Source organism: Oncorhynchus tshawytscha, linkage group LG20 (genome assembly GCF_018296145.1).
Source record: "Oncorhynchus tshawytscha isolate Ot180627B linkage group LG20, Otsh_v2.0, whole genome shotgun sequence".
NCBI lineage: Eukaryota > Metazoa > Chordata > Actinopteri > Salmoniformes > Salmonidae > Oncorhynchus > Oncorhynchus tshawytscha.
Genome location: NC_056448.1, coordinates 12,459,752 through 12,481,417, shown reverse-complemented (window position 1 = coordinate 12,481,417; position 21,666 = coordinate 12,459,752). Strand labels below are relative to the sequence as shown.

At 41.3% G+C, this 21,666-nt stretch overlaps 1 protein-coding gene across 9 annotated transcripts; it reads left to right on the top strand.

Moving 5' to 3' along the window:
• The first annotated feature begins 1 nt into the window (after position 1).
• Positions 2-21,132, top strand: LOC112219474 (ARF GTPase-activating protein GIT2). 9 transcript variants are annotated; one of them, XM_024380743.2, is made up of 21 exons: positions 2-128; positions 2,213-2,346; positions 2,893-3,005; positions 3,199-3,304; positions 3,439-3,525; positions 3,654-3,784; positions 4,094-4,188; positions 4,293-4,338; positions 4,542-4,547; positions 4,939-4,990; positions 5,074-5,146; positions 6,146-6,243; positions 6,384-6,495; positions 6,622-6,776; positions 9,866-10,018; positions 10,525-10,734; positions 10,949-11,038; positions 11,736-11,818; positions 11,976-12,149; positions 18,527-18,590; positions 18,886-21,132. In XM_024380743.2, the coding sequence occupies exons 1-21, from the start codon at positions 17-19 to the stop codon at positions 19,093-19,095; spliced, it is 2,304 nt and encodes a 767-aa protein (XP_024236511.2). In that variant the 5' UTR covers positions 2-16; the 3' UTR covers positions 19,096-21,132. The 9 variants fall into 9 exon arrangements, with proteins under 9 accessions (XP_024236511.2, XP_024236512.2, XP_024236513.2 ...); XM_024380746.2 differs by lacking the exon at positions 2-128 and adding an exon at positions 573-845; XM_024380750.2 differs by lacking the exon at positions 2-128 and adding an exon at positions 877-993.
• The last annotated feature ends 534 nt before the right edge of the window (positions 21,133-21,666 follow it).

Genomic DNA, 21,666 nt, shown 5'->3' with positions numbered 1-21,666 from the left:
CTGGCAGAATGGGAATATGCGACCGAACGCCCCCTTTAAAGCGACACCGTGCAGTACACAGCCAATTCTTGATGATAGGGCTTGTATTTGCAGTCTATGGTTGATAAAGAATGCACGGACGCACGCAGGTAGGCTACACACAGGCAGGTACACGCGCACGCTCTCTCACTCACCCATTCACACAACATAAGGGGTTAAATGTGTGGGTTTAAAGATATTCCACTGTTCCAAGGTATTCTAACTGTCCACTGTTTTATTTTGCAGTGCAATCTGTGATTATCTCCACCTAATATATTAGGAGACTATACCTAATCTGCATTAGGTTTACCAATATTGTCAAAATTACAGCTAGTGAAAATTAAGATCTAGCCAGGCCTACAAATAGCTTCAACGTACCACTACCTCCATTGTAAATCAATGTGAACATTTGACAAATATAATAGGCTATAATCACGCGGTGTATCAAAAATAAATTAGTAGTACCACAATATGAGGTAAACATATATAGAATTTTGGTGTTTGCGTTTTCAATGACAACCCAGATGCCTCTCGCTTTCTGTTGTTGACGTCAGATAACGGGAGGGAGCCAGGGAGGGCTCTTTGGAGAGGGGATCTTGATGATAATGAGATAGCATAGACAGTTAGCATTTTCCCTTATCAAATTCTCTGACCTCGTCGTTGTAGCTACATTAGATACTAGCATAGTGTGTCTCATGAGTTTCCGTTGAACCGGATAGTTTAAAGGGCTTTCTCTATACAACCAGCTAGTTTGCGCGCTTACGGGATGTCAAAGCGTCTGCGCAACAACAGAGACTGTCAGGTCTGCGCTGATTGTAGCGCCCCGGGTAAGCTAAGCGGTGGCTGGCTAGCCTTATGAATTTAGCAAGCAAGCTATCTTATGCTAGCAATTGTATTTCATGGAATGATATCCCAAGCCCTTTTACTCTTTGTTTGCTTGATTTTCACTTTCAATGGGATTCACAGTCTTGAAACGTTAGTTCCAACAATGCATCGCGTTGCTTGCAACTAGCTACATACTTGCTGCTATGACAATGATATCTACGTTAACAAAGAAGAATGGGGAAGTCAGCTACAGTAGCCTTAGTTGTCTGTTGCTAACTAGCAGCTCTCAACTTTATTGTTCCTAGCTAGCTGGTTAGCTTATGGCTAGCTAGACTTTACAAGAGTCATTATTTTTTGTTTTAGCTTGCAAGCTAACGTTAGTTGGGGTATATCTCGTTTATATTGTGTAAAATAGTTAGCTATGACATTTGTAGCTAGGGAGTTGCTGTCTGGCTGAAATCATAAAACAAGTATGCATGAAGAATGATTTGTACACTCAACCTGGTTTCAGAGCACTTCGTTTTATTATGTACGTAAATCCGTTTTTAGGGTGATATGTTACGTTTCGTATGGTATGTATTAATTTGTGAATATCTTTCAGTGTAACCCATTTCGTATGATATGTTATGAATTACAATTCCTATTTTATGTTATGCCTTTTCAAACATACAATATGTTGGGCTCCCGAATAGCGTAGTGGTCTAAGGCACTGCATCTCAGTGCCAGACCCGTCACTAAAGTCCCTGGTTCGAATCCAGGCTGTATCACATAGGGTGGCACACCGTTTGCCCAGCGTCAGCAAGGGTAGGCCGTCATTGAAAATAAGAATTTGTTCTGTTCTTTAAATAAAATTAATTATGAATTTGCTAAAGTTTTATGAAACAGATTTGCAAACTTAAAATATGTTACCAATTTGCAAAACGTATGATATGTAGCAAATTTGCTTAACGTATATGCTATGAATTCTTACTAGGTTGCTAACGTTAGCGAGCTAGGGGTTAGGGTTAAGTTTAGGAGTTAGATTAGATTAGATGGGTTAGGTACATGAGTTAGATGGGTTAGGTACATGCTAAAATTGTCCCAGATGAGATTTGAATTTGCAACCTTTGTGGAGCTAGATGTTCGTGTTATACATCCACCCTGACCAACCAACATACTTTCAGTTTTTGCCTTAAGTAAACATCTGTTTTATGTAACCATGCCAAACGTAACATATCATACGGAATGGAATGTCTTGGATTTACTTACGGAATAATAGGAAATGCTCTGAGAACAGGCTGGTGCACTGGATGCATGACTCTTTTAGTCTTTATGGTGTTTGTGTGTGGACTTTGTAGTAATATTGAGTCTAATCTTGTGTGTTTTCCAGGCCCATGTTGGGGCTCAGTGAACAGGGGTGTGCTGGTCTGTGATGAGTGCTGCAGCATCCACCGGGGTCTGGGAAGACACAGTTCCCAAGTCCGACACCTGACCCATACACCATGGCCCCCCTCCCAACTACAGGTGGGCACCTCACACAAACTCACACAGTAGTACTGACACAAGAACAGTCAGTGGTGTAAAGTACTTTGGTAGTCTTTAAAGTAATTTTACTTAAGTTGTTATTTTGGGTATCTGTACTTTACTATTTATAGTTTTGACATTTTAATTCACTACATTCCTTAAGATAATGCTCATTTTAATCCAAACATTTTCCTTGATACCCTTAAAGTACTCGTTACATTTTGAATGCTTAGCAGGACAGAAAATGGTCCAATTCACACACTATCATGAGAACATCCCTGGTCATTGCTACTGCCTCTGATCTGGCAGACTCACTAAACACACATGCTTCGTTTGTAAATTATGTCTGAGTGTGCCCCTGGTTTGCTGTCTAGTTTGCTTAATAAAAGTATATTTTACTCAAGTAGAATTTTACAGGGTGACTTTCACTTTTACTTGAGTCATTTTCTATTGTGGTATCTTTGCTTTTACCATCGGAGAACAGTCGACTTCTTCAAATGTTGTTTTTCCCCTACCAATTGGTTTTATTGTTTGCTTCTTTTATAGATGGTTCAGACATTGTACAGCAATGGGTCCAACTCCATCTGGGAGCACTGCCTTCTGGATCCCTCGTCTATCTCGAGTGGGAAACGCAAGGCCAACCCCCAGGACAGAGTCCAGTGAGTGGAACACATTTCAAACTTTTTGTTGAAGGTTAAACAATGGAACTTTCAACAATGTCATGACAAAGCATAAGCATCTAGTCTCGCCATGCTCTATCACCATCAGTGTGGGACTCTCTGTTGTATTAAAGTGCTATTGGGGTGAGGACAGTCTCAGAGGTTTATTAGTGTGTGTCTGTTCCCTTTCCAGTCCCCATAAAACGGAGTTCATCAAGGCCAAATATCAGATGCTGGCTTATGTCCATCGAATGCCCTGTCGAGAGGATGACAGTGTCACTACGAAGGACCTCAGTAAGGTGAGAGATTGCAGCTAGAACATCCCCTGGATTGCAAGCTTCGTTGCCATTTGAGCTCATTCATTTCCCAATTTATCCCCAATTTGTTTTTGGAGCTGTTAGCTAACCAAACCTATCTTTGGTGTTGCCTCTAGCAACTCCACTCCAGTGTTCGGACTGGGAACCTGGAGACGTGCCTGAGACTGTTGTCTTTGGGAGCCCAGGCCAACTTCTTCCACCCGGTATGTCAAAAATTGCCTGAAATGTATCAATACATAATGGAATGATTATGAGCCTGCACATTATTACAACAGTGCCCACACAGTGTCCAGTGTCATTGTTTTGGGGTGGTGGCCTGTTTGTTCTACAGGAAAAAGGAAACACTCCGCTGCATGTAGCAGCTAAGGCAGGCCAGGTGTCGCAGGCAGAGTTGCTGGCTGTGTATGGGGCGGATCCCGATGCCCTAGACATGGGGGGTAAGACCCCTATTGACTACGCAAGGTAAAGCAGGCTTCATACTCTTTTATACTGCACGGGAGCAATCCATTACCCCTGATGGTTGCACAACTCTTTCACAGAGAACGGTTTATGAGGCTGCCTAGTACTAAAGTTTATTAGAAGAATCTACATGATTACAGATGTGTCAACTCACTGAATAAAATACAACTTTACCACCCTTGGCTTTATTGTAGAGCGTTCTTAGAAATAAATAGTGCTATAGTTGGCATTTACAGTAAACAGAAATTGACCTCACCGCCACTAATATTGATGTGGAGAAGACTCATGACCTTTTATTCCTGTTCCGCTCAGACAAGCAGGGCATCAGGAGCTGGCAGACAGACTGGTAGAGATCCAGTATGAACTCACTGACTGCTTGGCATTTTACCTCTGTGGGAGAAGGCCAGGTAAGAGTGCAGAGAAGGAGGGGGGGTTATAGGGAGATGGTGATTCATTGATGAATTGAACAATGATGTTTGTTTGTTCTAATCTGACTGTGTTTGCCTACTAGATCATAGAAACGGACAGCACTTCATAATTCCACAAATGGCTGACCGGTAAGAACTGAACCCAACACCATTGCTTGCTTATGGAGTAATAGAATGCTGTTCAGGCATCTTTGTGACATTTTACAAAAACCTTAGTCTGATAAGCCAAAATGAAATGCATCTGTGTGTATCCATAGTAACTGAGGTTAAAACATAATTCCTTTACCACACCATTGTTTATCTCCCTTTGCTTTCATATGTTGATGGAAAAGAAATGTGTAAGTATGTCAACTGTTGACTATAATTTATTGTCTTGCATTTGCCATATAAACTGATGAGATATAGAGTGTGTGTGTGTACCAGCACCAGTCAAAAGTTGGTTGGTTGAGAGAATACCAAGAGTGCGCAAAGCTGTCATCAAGGCAAAGGGTGTCTACTTTGAAGAATCTCAAATGTATTTTGATTTGTTTAACACTTCTTTGGTTACTATATACAATTCTATATGTGTTATTTCATAGTTTTGATGTCTTCACTATTATTCTACAATGTATAAAATACTAAAAATAAAGAAAAACACTTGAATGACTAGGTTTGTCCAAACTGTTGACTGGTACTGTGTGTGTGTGTGTAAAAATTATATATTATTTTATTTATTATTTTTGTCCACAGCAGTCTGGATTTGTCAGAATTTGCAAAAGCTGCAAAGAAAAAACTCCAGTCTGTGAGTGAAATGAAACTTTTTGTTTTATTATGGTCCTTTTTGACATACCAGTGATGTGATTTTACTGTGGCTTGTGATTTCAGCTCACTAACCATCAGTTTGAAGAGCTTGCCATGGACGTTTATGATGAAGTGGACAGAAGAGAAACTGATGCAGGTGAACAGATACAGTGACATTGGATTGTTTGTAGTAGGGTCGTTCTTGAATTGCGGTGGCATTTTGTGGCCCTTGCCTATGCAACCATAAAAAAACAAAAACACTTTACAATGACAAATAGTTACACATCACATGTTTGTTTATTCTGAACTGTTTATCAAGGATAAAACACAATGAAAGTATTTTTTTTTACTGCAAACTTTTATTTAAAGGACTTAGGGTAAGCAAATGGGTTGTCACAGTAGTGACGTGCAGCATTATAATGACATGTTTTGGGGATTTAGAGATCTATTATTTTGAATGCTAAAAGGTGAACAAAAGTAGTTAATGTATTGTATATTTCTATAACAAATGAGTAATGTCTGTCCCTCAGTTTTATGTTATTGGTGTTACTGCCTTAAATCACTCATTAAAGATCTTCAAGGACCTTGAGCATTCCCTCCAGCAGCAAACTGTTATCGGGGGAGGGGTCTATATTAAAGAAGTGTGATTAGCTAATCATTTATCTTTTATGTCATACAGTTGAGGATTCCGTTGATACTTTGTTATGTCTGAGTCCAAAGTGTCACTTGGTGTTACTCAGTTTGAATGAAGAGAAATAACAATGTGAGCAAAATTATTAATGGTATCATTTAGTGAAGGGACCTTAGATTTGGGCATCATTTTAAGAAAATGTTCAATAACCTAACATGTCTCATTGGTATTATCATCGTTAGTGTTACTAGCTCCTACTGGTGGCACAATGTTATTTAAAGTAATTAAGCTGCCATATCAGTTGATTTTGAATGGAAAGACGTACCCAAATACATTTAAATGATTTTTTTTCTTCTAAAATGCCATGCCCAAATGCCACTGCAATTCAAGACTGACCCAGTAGGTTTAGCAGAAATTGTGATTGCTTATGTGTTTGATAAAGGTATCACTAGGTGTGTTTAATAGATTATTATTATTAATATGAAACAAATGATGTATATCTATGGTTTGTCTTTGCTGTATCAGTGTGGCTGGTGACTCAGAACCACGGCACTCTGGTAACAGACACAACTGTGGTGCCTTTCCTCCCTGTCAACCCTGAGTACTCATCCACCAGAAACCAGGCAAGTCAACTACAAATGCAATTCACTGTTATGTCAAATTGGTGGGTCTCTTTCCCAAGCCATTAGGTGAGTTTTATGCATTTGATTGAAGAGTCTTAACTTCCAAAACAGCCGCTTCACAATGTTGTCTTGGTTTGCAGGGCCGGCAGAAGCTAGCGAGGTTCAACGCACATGAATTTGCAACACTCGTCATTGACATATTAACTGACGCCAAACGTCGGCAACGGGGGAACTCCTGTAAAAGTCCCAGAGGTATAGTACAGTAATCTGAAGCTACTTTACTTACATTTGGCACTTTGGAACAAAGCTCATTACTCTACCCACCATGGCATGGTTGTGGCGTGGTCCACTCCTCTGACCGTTGCTCTCTCTCCTCAGAGGACATAGAGCTCATCCTGAAGGGAATCAACAGCCGTCACGGGAGTGATAACCAGGATAATGAAGACCAGCCAGATTATGACAGTGTGGCGTCAGATGAAGATCCAGAACGGGAACCAGCCCCTGGGAAGAATGGGAAAGATGGCAGAACCAAGGTAAACAGCATATTTGTCGTTTTTTTTGTTAGGTTTTCATTACCATTAACATAGTATTGGCATAGCCATTATGTGAAACTGACACTATTTTAACTACTTTGCAGATATGAAACAAAGACATATTATCATTCAAAAAATATCAAATGCAGTTTGTTACAAAAACCAACATTTTGTAAGATGTTTTAAAAATGGGTACTATTTGCATAATTCATATTCACCAATACATTTCTTGGTAGTCTAATAAATATTTATAATTGTTGTAAATCACAGCTTGTACGTTGTTTGCTGTCTTTAGCCGTTCGGAAAGAAAAGTGCGGGTCTCAACACAAACTAGCCAGGGCAGTTATCACAAGTCATAACGTGGCAAGCTTATCTATTTAGCTATGTATTTATTTGGCAAGCTAAAAACACAGAGCCTCGTAGCTAGCAAGTTGGAGGGATGGGATGTCATGTTATACCAGTGGGTGAGTGGCAGCTTCGGTGGCTAGCTACAAGTTGCATTTGGTTAGCTTGCATGTGACTCGCTTTGCTGAACTTGAATGATTGTTATCCACAGTTAGTGCATGTCCCTTAGTTGTCAATCAAATGTATTGGGAATGTTTGTTTTTTTGATAGTGGGTGCGGGACCTATGTGTGCACGCCCTTTCATATATTTTGGGGAATAATACTATAGACGTAATTTAACTGTAAAAAAGTAGGCTATAATACCTTTTAATGTGACATGAACACCACCCAGCATGATGTTTTCATCAAATCACTTCAAAAAGGAGGCTACCTGCGCATGTTCAATCCACTCCATAAGGATTCCAGCATCTAAAACAATGCACTATGCACCCGCCATTCACCTTAAAACACCAAAAGTCTAATGATATTTGTTGATTGTCACTAGGTTCACTTGTAGCCTATAATGATTGATTGATTGCGTACACTATTGTCCGAACACGTCATGGTTCCAGCTAGTCATCTCCGCCTACTCGGGCTACTTTCACCCCATATCATTTCTGACATTTGGTAGGCTATTTGTTAGCAAACGTTTCTATAATTAGACAAGCCTATATGCAGCTTCTCTTCTGTCTTTACTTGTTGCTCTAGAAGACAAAAAAAATATATATAGAGTGCATCAATAATAATTAGCCTAATCTAGTTGACATCAGTAAAGTTCTTTTCCATTTCTGCTCTGAGCAAGGATGTGTAGGGACCGGGGAGAAAATACATTAGCCTAACTAAAAGAGCGAAAAGATTTTCCCTGCAAAACGTTGAAATTACAGTTGGACCAGTTTCAAGGATATGAAAAGCTGTGAAAACGATCCAACATGAATCTGATACATTTAAGTTGGACTTGGATGCATATTTTATGTGGTTGACATAGGCTATTGTCTCCTTTTATTTCACTGACAAAGACTGCATGTTTGCACGGTCCCTAACTGTGCATTTTCATTATCTCAAGATGCTGAATGAAAACATTCCTCCACTTCTATTCCTGAGACAATTTCGTGTATAGTTTCACTGCAAGAAATACTATACCGAACAAAAATATAAACGCAACATGCAACCATTTCAAAGATTTTATTGAGTTACAGTTCATAAGGAAATCTGTCGATTTGAAATAAATGACCTTTTAATAATAAAATAAAATGCCTTAATAAAATGCCTTTTTTTTAAAGGTAGGGGCGGGGCGTAGATCAGAAAACCAGTCAGTATATGGTGTGACCACCATTTGCCTCATGCAGCGCAACATCTCCTTCGGATAAAGTTGATTGTGGCCTGTGGAATATTGTCCCACTCCTCTTCAATGGCTGTGTGAAGTTGCTGAATATTGGCAAGAACTGGAACATGCTGTCATACACATTGACCCAGAGAATCCCAAACATGCTCAATGGGTGACATGTCTGGTGTGTATACAGGCCATGGAACAACTGGAACATTTTCAGCTTCCAGGAGTTGTGTACAGATCCATGTGGTGTGGGGCTGTTCATTATCATGCTGAAACATGAGGTCAATGGCAGCGGATAAATGGCACCACAATGGGCCTCAGGATCTTGTCACGGTATCTCTGCATTCAAATTTCCATGGATAAAATGCAATTGTGTTCGTTGTCGTAGCTTATGCCTGCCCATACCATAACCCCACTGCCACCATGGGGCATTTTGTTCACAATGTTGACATCAGCAAACCGCTCGCCCACACGACGCCATACACTTGGTCTGCAGTTGTGAGGCCGGTTGGACGTACTGCCAATTTCAATCTATAAAACGACGGAAGCGGTTTATAGCAGAGAAATTAACATTAAATTCTCTGGCAACAGCTCTGGTGGACATTCCGGCAGTTAGCATTCCAATTGCACGCTCCCTCAACTTGAGACATCTGTGGCATTGTGTTGTGTGACAACTGCACATTTTAGTGGCCTTTTATTGTCCCCACCATAAGGTGCACCAGTGTAATAATCATGCTGTTTAATCAGCTTCTTGATATGCCACACTTTTTAGGTGGATGGATTAGGAGAAATGCTCACTAACAGGGATGTAAATAAATGTGTGCACAAGTTCAGTATATATTATATTATGCTACAGTCAGTGTCCGTAACTATAGTAGGCTAAAACACATTTGTATTTTTAGTTCAAAGGAGCTGTCGCACCCTGCAACCCTACTTCCTTCGTCAGCCAGGGCGAGTAGGCTACTATTCCTTATCGTATCAGTGCAATTTGGACTGCCAACTAGGACCACATGCTGAAGAAGTTCGAGACGGTTTATCCCTCACTAGATTTGAGCTAATTCGTTGTTGATGTGCATACAGTATCCGATTGAGGGAGAGAGAGCCTACCTTTTTTTTTTTTTGTTGGTTGGTTGTTTGTTGTAAAGTTCTCCAAAGTAAGATGACTTCCATGGTATTTACATACTGTATTTAAAGAGAACCATTAAGGTGTATTTTGTGGCTTTTGCAAATAGCTTTTTAATGATCTAAAGTCGCGCTGTTGCTGCTCTGTCGTCGTCTTCCTCAGGGTGTGTATGAACAGATTTTAATCAAATGGAAGGGTGCTAAATGTCCATCTTTTAAAATCTCCATCCCACCATGCTTCACCATCCTTCAGAGCTCCGAGTCGTCGGACTTGTCTGATGGCCCCATTACGTTGCATGAGTTCATGGAGGTGAAGAGCGCCCTCACGGCCTCCGAGGCCAAGGTACAGCAGCTGCTCAAGGTCAACTGTCACCTGAGTGAGGAGCTCCAGTTGATGCAGAGCAAGGTACGTTTTATGACTTTGGCATTATAACAACCCACCGATCCCACAGTAAGTCTAGTAGCTTTGTGCAGATTCAGATGTTTGCAGACCCACAAGAACTGCTCCCTTGTTGTGTTGGTCCTTCTCATGTTTCTTATGTTGTCGGTGCAAATAGGTATTTGGGTATTTGGTTGAACACGTTCAGATTGTAATCCATATATGACAGGAACCTTTAGCTCATTCAAGGAAACAGCTGGTTTGTTGTTTTCTCATGAGAAGTTGAGAACAATAGTCTGGGAGTGCCCTTCGTGACCAGACCAGGGCTATTTACAGAAAAGGAAGTGAAAACACAGTGGAAGTGCAGCTGCCTGGTCATGGAGAGTCTGGATAGAGAGATTTTTCTCCATCCAAACCTGCACTGATATACTCACATCCTCCATGGTATTATCACCTTAGGTTTCACACACAGGCCTTTTTTTAGGCTATTACACAGAAATAATGCTATTATTCTGAACTTCTGTCCCCTCCAGCTGAACTCCCTGCAGACTGAGAAGTCCTCCCTGAGATGGCAGACACCCAGTGGCCAGCAGCACCCCCGGGACCTCTCCGGCCGCCCCCCTCTCCCCGGGGGCCGCCCCATGTCCATGTATGAAACGGGCTCGGCCATGAGGCAGTATCCCCACAGGGGCGTGCCTCCTCGCCGTGACGACAGCCTCACCGTCCAGCCCCTCCCTACAAACGTAAGTTCAGAGGTCACACCGCTCCCTCCTGGACTGTTCTATGCCGTTCACTGTGGACCGTTGCCTTCAGAGTTTTTGGTTTGTGGTAATTATTTTTAAGCATATTTGGTTTGGTTTGTGGCAATTCAGTTTTTGTTTGCATTTACCCCCGCCCCCTCCTCCTGTAGAATACAGTCAACTCCCTTTATGTGAACTTGGTTTGAACCCTTTCTAGATTGGGAGGGGTCCTTTGGGGAACGCCTCGTCCTCCCTCCCTACCTTCCCCTCCTCCCTGTCCTGGTCGCGGGACGAGCGAGCTCGAAGGGTTAAGTACCGAATCTTCCCTCTGAGAGGAAGGGGGCAGCTGCCCCAGGGAAGGGGTGCTATCCGCTCTGCCTTGCCACTTCCTCTTCTCCTGTACCATCTCCTCATACTCTATCCTTCAACTGCTGCTGTACCTCACTGCCTCTCCTCTCCGCATGGTATGGCTGGCTGCATGCACCACCTTGCTGCTGTTCTTCACTAACCCTTATTCCCCCAGACAGCACTGCCGTGTCGAATACCTGAAGAAACTCTGGTTTTAAAAATGCCAGAGCTATACATTGGTGTCTGTGTGTTTTCAAGGGCCCGAAACATGCCATGTACACTGTGGTGTTTCCATACATCCTGTCAGAAGGCTACAAGGTTGTTGAAACAGATGAGGAATACAGAATGTCATGGTTCATTGTAATATACCGTACCACAGGAATCTTGATCTCATTGACTGCTTAATGCCACAGAGCTGGTCCCTGGTTCAAACGTACTACCTCGTTTTCCTCTCTGCTTTGAAACCAGTTGAGGTCTGGTTTAATATGAAATGGCTTTTTAGGTTCAGAGAGCATGATTCTGATCCGTCTGCTTCATCAAGCACGTTCAGACTGTGGTAGCGTTTGTGCGGCTGTTCTCTCACCAGATTCAAAGGTTGTCTGCAAACTAAACTAAGAGACAAGCATCATCTTACTTGATCATTCATCCCATTGTAGGGTTGTAGCCTGGAGGGACAGAGCCGCATGCTGGAGAGTGACTATGACAACACACCAAACCACACAGGACTGGAGGAGTCCGGGTAGGACTTTTGATTTAAAATGTTTATAGTAGAAAAATATTGTATATTTCTGACTTCTGTATGTAAAATGTGGAAACATTTTAGCAGTCGCTCATATACAAAGTGATCCACAAGTGAGGGAGTGCCTAACCGTAGAACCTCTCCTCTCCCCATACAGTATGGGCAGGAACAGCAGTTGGCTCGGGGATAGCAGTACAGCAGAGCAGGGGGAGGATGAGACTGAGGCTGACTCCACCCTGCCCTGCACAGAGGACGTCATTTGTAAGACTGAGCAGATCACCAAGAATATTCAGGAGCTGCTGAGGGCCGCGCAGGAGAACAAACGTGAGAGGTAAGGTCAGGGGAACACAGAAAACTACAATCAGCAGTTAGAGAAAAGGTCTCTTGGCTTAAAGGTTTGTGTGAAACTTGCCCTATCGGTTCTAAATACGGAAATGGTGCTGCTCATATATTGTTCCTTCACCTATCCATCTTTCAACCTTCAGTAATTATGATATTCAGAGGATGTATCCTGTTTTCCTTTCTGTTCTTCTCCTGAGTTCGGTTTTAACTGTCCTGTATTCCCACTCTGTCCTCCCCTTCCTGTCCTTGTGTCTTCCTGTCTGACTTTCTTCCTCACGGTGTGGGCTAGCTCCAGGCCAGGAAGTCTAGGCCGCTTCTCTGGCTTGCTGCCCTGCTGTGAGGGGGGCCGGCCGCGGACGGACTTGTCTCTACAGCCTGGTGCCCTGCTCTGACAGGGCTGCCCAGGGCTGTCTATCTACCCTGCTGCCCTGTTCTGAGAGTGCTGAGGGGGCCCCTGCTTCCTCTCTCCAGGCCCCCCCTGGCTCGTGGTACTCTGGCCTCGGTCCTTGTCTCCAAGGCACTATCACCTTCTCTTCAGTCTGTGTGCTGAGGGGCGGGGGCGTGTGTCAAACGTAGCTGGCAGGAAACAAAGAGGACGATGTCCCAGATTCCCCTTTGGAATGCCAGATACAGTGCATTCGGAAAGTATTCAGACCCCTTCCCCTTTTCCACATTTTGTTACGTTGCAGCCTTATTCTAAAATGTGTCAAATAAAGCATTTTCCTCATCAATCTACACACAATATCCCATAATGACAAAGTTTTTGCACATTTATTACAAATAAAAAAGAAACCTTATTTACATACGTATTTAGACCCTTTGCTATGAGACTCGAAATTGGGCTCAGGGTCATCCTGTTTCCATTGATCATCCTTGAGATGTTTATACAAATCATTTGGAGTCCACCTGTGGTAAATTCAATTGATTGTAGAATTTAAAAAATGAGCTGGCGCACACAAAATCATTTTATGTGAATGTGCTGACTAACGGCGAATAAAAATACAGTCGCACACTTCATATATCAACTCCCAGTCATTTATTGGGTAAATCACCAATGTTTCGGCATCACTGTGCCTTCTTCAGGGTCTTTATTTTTATAGTTTAAAATTCAATTGATTGGACATGATTTGGAAAGGCACTCACCTGTCTGTATAAGGTCCCACAGTTGACAGCGCATGTCAGAGCAAAAACCAAGCCATGAGGTTGAAGGAATTGTCTGTAGAGCTCCGAGACAAGATTGTGCCAACACAGATCTGGGGAAGGGTACCAAAACAGCATTGAAGGTCCCCAAGAGTACAATGGCCTCCATCATTCTTAAATGGAAGAAGTTTGGAACCACCAAGACTCTTCCTAGAGCTGGCCAAACTGAGCAATCAAGGGAGAAGGGCCTTGGTCAGGGAGGGGACCAAGAACCCGATGGTCACTCTGACAGCGCTCCAGAGTTCCTCAGTGGAGATGGGATAACCTTCCAGAAGGACAACCATCTCTGCAGCACTCCACCAATCAGGTATTTATGAGTCCCCGGACGGAAGCCACTCTTCAGTAAAAGGCACACGACAGGCTGCTTGAATTTTGCCAAAAGGTACTATCAGACTATGAGAAACAAGATTCTCTGGTCTGATTAAACTAAGATTCAACTCTTTGGCCTGATTGCCAAGCGTCACGTCTGGTGGAAACCTGGCACCATCCCTACCATGATGCATGGTGGAGGCAGCATCATGCTGTGGGGATGTTTTTCAGCGGCAGGGACTGGGAGACTAGTCAGGATCCAGGGAAAGATGAACAGAGCAAAGTACAGAGATCCTTGATGAAAACCTGCTCCAGAGCGCTCACAACCTCAGACTGGGGGCGAAGGTTCACCTTCCAACAGGACAACAACCCTAAGCTCTCAGCCAAGACAATACAAGAGTGGCTTCGGGACAAGCCTCTGAATAATCTTGTGGTCCGGCCAGAGCCCGGACTTGAACCCTATCGAACATCTCTGGAGAGACCTGAAAATAGCTGTGCAGCGACGCTCCCCATCCAACCTGACAGAGCTTGAGAGGATCTGCAGAGAAGAATGGGAAAACTCCCCAGATACAGTTGTGCCAGGCTTGTGTCGTCATACCCAGGAAGACTTGAGGCTGTAAACGCTGCCAAATGTGCTTCAACAAAGTACTGAGTAGAGGGTCTGAATAATTACAGTACCCGTCAAAAGTTTGGACACACATACTCATTCAAGGGTTTTTCTTTTTACTATTTTCTACATTGTAGAATAATAATGAAGACATCTCAACTATGACATAACAGTTACGGAATCATGTACTAACCAAAAAACTTAAGCAAATCAAAATATATTTTGTCATTTAGATTCTTAGTAGCCACCCTTTGCCTTGATGACAGGTTTGCACACTCTCTTGGCATTCTTTCAACCAGCTTTACCTGGAATGCTTAAACAACAGTCTTGAAGGAGTTCCCACATGCTGAGCACTTGTTGGCTGCTTTTCCTTCACTCTGCGGTCCAACTGATCCCAAACCATCTCATTTGGGTTGAGGTCGGGTGATTGTGGAGGCCAGGTCATCTGATGCAGCACCCCATCACTCTCCTTCTTGGCCAAATAGCCCTTACGCAGCCTGGAGGTGTGTTGGGTCATTGCCCTGTTGAAAAACAAATGATAGTCTCACAAAGCGCAAACCAGATGGGATGGTGTATTGCTGCAGAATGCTGTGGTAGCCATGCTGGTTAAGTATGCCTTGAATTCTAAATTTTCATTTTCATTTTTTTCTTTTGTAATATATTTGCTAAAATTAGTAAAAACATGTTTTTTCTTTGTCATTATTGGGTATTGTGTGTAGATTTGAGGGGGGGGACAATTTAATTATGGAATAAGGCTGTAAACTAACAATATGGAAAAAGTCAAGCGGTCTGAATACTTTCTGAATGCACTGTACAGGCCTATGGGGCTTTTACATGTCAACACACAGGCAATTCTTGATTCTTAGATTTTAGTCTGTGTTTGGGGTGGGGGTTCTGTTCTTATTAAATACAGATTCACACTGGCTATTCATTCAGTGTTTATACAATCCACTTGAATTCAAACTGTTGTCTTTAACACAAAACCTTCACTATTGGCCCCCGTTTGACTAAAGCTGTGTCTTATTTGCTTTTTCGCTTGTGTGCCAAACCCCACTCCAGATGGTGACCACAGAACACTGCTGAAGAATTTCACCCTGCCAATTTGTATGCGTCCTCAGTCTACTGGGTTATAACGGAGACATTGTTATTGATTGAAATGGTGGAAAGTTATGATGCATTCCATTATCTGATTTCTAAGCCATGTGTTGGTTTCAAACAATGATTCATTGTTGATGATGTTTTTAGGGCATAACAGACTCCACTTCATCATATAGTCTACGGGGGAAAATATGGGTGGTTCTTGAATTACGATGGCATTTGGGCTTTTTTTTTCTTCATTTAAATGTATTTGGATACATCTTCCAATTCTAAACGAACCTATAGGGTAACTTAATGACTTTAAATCATTTCTACCATTATGATAACATTGTGCCACCAGTAAGAGTAGTAACACCAATGATGGTAACACCAATGAAGTTTTTAAGAAATCATCTTTAAAGAATTGATGACCTTCCATTTCAGAAAATCCCAATTTACCAAAGTGATGTGATTAATCAATTTGCTCACAATGTTATTTCCCTTCATTTAAATTGACTAGCACTAATGGACACTTTGGGTTTAGACACACCAAACGATCATTGGAATCCTCAAATGTAGACAGACTAAAAGGTTGTGTTTAGCTAATAATTTTGATTAATATAGATCCCTCCCTCTAACAGTTTGCCGCTGGAGAGAATGCTCAAGGTCCTTGTATAACTTTGTAATCCGTGATTTAAGGCAATGACACCAATGACAGTAAACTGAAAGACACATTGTATTAGTAAAGAAAATCTGTATTTTAAATGCCTTTGATTTTATTGATCTCTACAATATATGAAATACTTTTGTTTGCTGTCTAGTATCCAAAATAGATCTCTAAATACACCAAAACATGTCATAATTAGGTTTGGGCGGTATCCAGATTTCATTTCATATACCGTCCTCTCATCCCGGTATTTACGGTATTACTGGCTTAGTACACAAGGGGGTGGCAAAAAAATGTACTACAAATGTACAAGTAATAGTGAATTTCCATGGATGCTGCTAGCTAAATATGCTAACAAGCCCAAACAGAAACAAACAAATTGCAATGACAGGCAATCCAGGTCATAAAGTTATACATACAGTACCAGTCAAAAGTTTGGACACATCTACTCATTCAAGTGTTGTTTTTTTAAACTATTTTCTACATTGTAGAATAATAGTGAAGACATCAAAACTATGAAATATCACATATGGAATCATGTAGTAACAAAAAAAGTGTTAAACAAATCAAAATATATTTTATTTGAGATTCTTCAAAGTAGCCACCCTTTGCCTTGATGACAGCTTTGCATACTCTTGGCATCCTCTCAACCAGCTTAATGAGGAATGCTTTTCGAACAGTCTTGAAGGAGTTCCCACATGCTGAGCACTTGTTGGCTGCTTTTCCTTCACTCTGTGGTCCAACTCATCCCAAACCATCTCAATTAGGTTGAGGTTGGGTGATTGTGGAGGCCAGGTCATCTGATGCACTACTCCATCACTCTCCTTCTTGGCCAAATAGCCCTTACACAGCCTGGAGGTGTGTTTTGGGTCATTTGTCCTGTTGAAAAACAAATGATAGTCCCAAAAATATTACATTTGGACTCACCAGACCAAAGGACAGATTTCCACCGGTCTAATGTCCATTGCTCGTGTTTCATGGCCCAAGCAAGTCTCTCTTCTCCTTATTGGTGTCCTTTTTAGTAGTGGTTTCTTTGCAGAAATTCAACCATGAAGGCTTGATTCACTCAGTCTCCTCTGGACAGTTGATGTTGAGATGTGTCTGTTACTTGAACTCTGAAGCATTTATTTGGGCTACAATCTGAGGTGCAGGTAACTCTAATGAACGTATCCTCTGCGGCAGAGGTAACTCTGGGTCTTCCTTTCCTGTGGCATTCCTCATGAGAGTCTGTTTCGTCATAGCACTTGATGGTTTTTGCAACTGCACTTGAAGAAACTTTCAAAGTTCTTGAAATGTTTCGGATTGACTGACCTTCATGTCTTAAAGTAACGATGCTGTCGTTTCTCTTTGCTTTATTTGAGCTGTTCTTGCTATAATAAAATGAAATATTAACTTTAATTAAAACAATAGGAAATGTAGCTGGCTACATTCTTTCTAGGATACAAATTAGAAACATGATGTCCATGCATCGTCTTTGCAAAAAATACCTTTTATTTTTTCATTATAAGCTCATTTACTTGCCAAATAGCGTTGCACTTCTGTCGTCATCTGAAAATGAAGCTATTGTCCTGCGAATGTTTTGCACTAATCTATTTTCTGAGAAGTAAAACTATACTTTCATGTCCTTGATCATTCTATTGAAGCAAGAAAACACGTGACTTTCAATATAAAACGCTACCCATGTCATTACACATCTGGACTCACCTGCCTCCTCTTTCTCCCGTGGTGCCATTTTACAAACAAACATGTGACTTTCAATATAAAATGCTACCCATGTCATTGCACATCTGGACTCACCTGCCTCCTTTCTCCCGTGGTGCCATTTTACAAACAAACATGTGACTCGCTCAACTGTTCTGGGGAACTACGGTAAGCTTCATAATATGTGACGGGTGAAATGAAGAAGGCAATCTGCTGAATCTCCTGACTTATTGCACAAGTTGACTGCAGGTATTTACTTAAAATTAGCTACAAATATTACAATTTATAGAAAAACTTTAAATAGTTTCAACGGTATTTACAGTATTGAATAATAAAGTTAAATAAGTTAAATAAAACAAACCATATTTGTCATTTTAAAGTGTTTTTACAGGCTGTCCCTTGACTTTGGCACCATTTACCACCATAATTCAAGAATTACCCATGCAGTACTGGTGTTCAATTTCCTCAAATGGAGCACATGGTTGCTATTAATGAAGACACTTCAGTATATACTATTTTGTCTGCTCCATGGTGGACATAACCAGGGCTGCTCATTCTCTCACTTGTCCACTAATAAACCTCCACCAGGACATGGCTTGCTGATTTTGTTCTTTAAGAAGTGTCTTTATGTAGTAAGGGGATCAATGGCTTTGCAAGCTTCTGGAAACATTCCTAAGTATTCAACATATTTGTTTAACTGTCTTACTGAGAAGAGAAAAAAACTGGGCCAGAGTTATCTACTAACACCTATGTTGGAAAAAGGATCACTCGATTATTTGATGTTGTCTTCTTCCTCCCCCCTCAGCTTTGTACCGTGCTCAGAAAGGATCCATGTGGCTGTGAGAGAGATGGCCATCCTGTTTCCAAAGGTAAGCTGGGATGACCAACTGAGACACTCCTCCATTGTATGCAAGAGCAAGAGGGTTTTTTGTTTGGCAAACATGGATGGGAAATGAATGTCCTGCATCTTAGCTCAGCTGGTGTTCGTTCTGTTGTTAGATGTTGCACTCTTTTCTTCAGGGTGGTCGAGAAAAGTTTATGCAATCACACACACACACACACACAATGGCAGTAAATCCACTCCTTACACTGCAGTGTTAATAGGACCGTTAATGGCATATGTTTTGCCAACAGTACCTCCTGCCTCCTCTCTCCTTTACTCAGAGGCCATGCTCAGACACAGTGCGAGGGTCTCTGCGGCTGCTCACCTCTAGTGCCAGCCGGCTCCATGGGGAGTGCCAGAAGGCCTCGCCCCACAACCCTTGCCCCTCCGACATGCAGCTGGTCACGCAGCAGGTCATCCAGTGTGCCTATGACATTGCCAAGGCTGCCAAGCAACTCGTCACTGTGACAACCAAAGAGAACAGCAACTGATGTTTTTTTTAAACCCAAGGACTAACATCCCTTTTTAGATATTTGAGAGATATATATTATCAGTACTAATTTCAAGTTAGTGTTTATCAGTGTTACCATTGTTATTTGTATGCCACCATTTTTATTTAAAGTACTCAATTCGTCTTAGTAAATTTTCTAGTGAAGAATGTTTACAGAAAGTGTACCTTGCGAAATGTGGGTCACCCAAGGGATTTGTCCATCGGTTTGTCTGTTAGGCAGGTCATCATACTCTAGCAGTATGAGTATATCTATCTGGGATTACCTCAAAAGGAGACATTCGTTACTATTTTGCAACATTACACATTTTAAACAGCCTTGGATCAATTTCAGGTGGCTGAACATTTGTGGTTGCTGGGAGTGCTTGTTCTTGGTGCTCTCTGCTATGCAACAAGGACAGTTGGCTGTCCAATGCTTTCAAACAGTTCGTTTTTAACTTCTTATTCAAGGCCAAACACATTGGGATCTTAAATATAGTCAGATCCATAATTATTGGCACCCTTGATAATGATGAACAAAAAAAAAGCTAAAATAAATACATCTGACCATAGCACTGCCTGGAGTTTGATAAACTGCATTGGCACATTGGATTGGTGGATCTTTGATGTTATGGGACTATTTTGCTTCCACTGGTCCTGGGGCCCTTGTTAAGATCAACAGCAGCATGAACTTTACCCAGTACCAGGACATTTTAACCAAAAACCTGGTTGCCAATGCCAGGAGGCTGACACTTGGCTGCAAGTGGATCTTCCAGCAAGACAATAACCCCAAGCACTAATGAAAATCCATGAAGAAATTGTTAATTGACCACAAAATCAACATTTTCCAATTGCCATCTCATTCTCCAGACTTGAACACCCAGTGGTTTAAATTGAAGAGGGCACTCCATAAGAGCACGAGGAATGCTCTACGATCCCTCCCAACGTGTTCTCCAATCTCATAATACATTTTAGCAAAAGGCTGTGTCTTTATCCTCACAAGGGGAGGGCGATAGACTATTGAAAACAGGGGTGCCAATAATTTTGACTTATTTTATTTTTGAGCCAACAATATAGCTCAGTATTTGTATTTATTTGATACAGTATTTTTTGCTGATCTTTATCAAGGGTGCCAACAATTATGGGCCTGATTGTAGCTTAGTGGAATACTGAGCCATGATGTGTCCATTACAACGTTTTCCTCAAGGTATTTTCCATTAATGCCATTTTTATGTTTCATGCCAAAGCCATAAAGGTGAGGACAACGCCCAAGTCAGTTTTCCATTGTTCAGTTTCGTAGTTGTTTGAGCTCAAAAGGTATAGCAAAAAAAGGATCATACCTCCAATGTAGCCATACCTCACACACATGCCCAATATCAATTTTGTTTTAGTGTAGTGTGTTTTTTATGACGTTTATCCCAAAGGGATACTCAAAACAGCCAACCCAAATTCTATAATTTGTTTTGTAAAAAAGATAAGTATAAAAATGTACAAACCATCTATTCTTAATTCATACAACCCTTCTCTATATTCTATGTATGAATACAATCTCACACTTGACAAATTGTCAACATTTTATTTTCTTAAAATGTTTAACAGGTAAAGTTCCCTCATATTCTGTGATGTTTTAAGGCATGCAAGTTTTCATATTGGTGATGTCTTCTATACAGCATTTGGATTTCAATATATCCACAGGCAATCAGATGTGCTTGTGATCTCTCTCACTCTGTCTGTGTGTGTGTGTGTGTGTGTGCTAAACCCAGCCTATGTGTGTGTGTGTCCCATGATTTACATTGTCTTTATTGTGCTGCAAGTGGTAAAACATGTGCATCTAATAGGGTTTTAAGATGTGTCAAAAGCATTTGTCCTTTTTATATGTATTATGGGCCATACAGTCATGTGTTGTCCAGGGATGTGGGGAGTGAGGATCAATTGTGTGCCATTGCGTGTTATGAGCCAGACAACAGTCATACAGTTACTTACATTGTGATTGAAATAAAGAACTGCCTTTTAAAGTAATAAACTTGAATTTATAACTCGACTACTAGTTTGCTTTATATTACTCAATCTATAAATAATGAATAGGCCTACCTCAACTATTAGGCTACAGTTTGTTCTGTTCTGTCATATATCCTTCCGATTTAATTGTTCCATTTTTTTTTTCTTTATTGATAATTTTATCAGAGTAATTTTTTGTACAGTAGCGTTGCCCATTGAATAAATCACAGGTGTGTTCCGTGTCTAAACGTGACATGCCATTCGTGTATTTCATTCAAACATGTTAAAAAAATTAAAAAAACTCTTGAATGGACGTAAAGTGAGAAGCACTCCCACGCCAACTTGGTGTTCCTTGCCAAAGTATACAGTTCAGTTGCCTTGCACAGGGAATACGGAAGAAAGAAATTGTGATCATTCAGGTTAGTCGTATTATTTCAGAAAACGATAGCACTATTAATGGATAACCAATTCGGAAAGCTTCCAGCCGACAACGCAGTGAATACAAAGTTGTTTCTGGAGTCAGTGGCATATCTTCCACCTTTTGTTTGGTGATTAGACCAACTGACTATCCTTGTTC

Excerpts from the sequence above, each read along its gene's own strand:
- LOC112219474 (XM_024380743.2), top strand. The coding sequence starts at position 17 with ATGCGACCGAACGCCCCCTTTAAAGCGACACCGTGCAGTACACAGCCA. Across the intron at positions 6,244-6,383 it reads ACTCATCCACCAGAAACCAG|GGCCGGCAGAAGCTAGCGAG; the intron begins GCAAGTCAACTA and ends CTTGGTTTGCAG. Across the intron at positions 6,496-6,621 it reads CTCCTGTAAAAGTCCCAGAG|AGGACATAGAGCTCATCCTG; the intron begins GTATAGTACAGT and ends CTCTCTCCTCAG.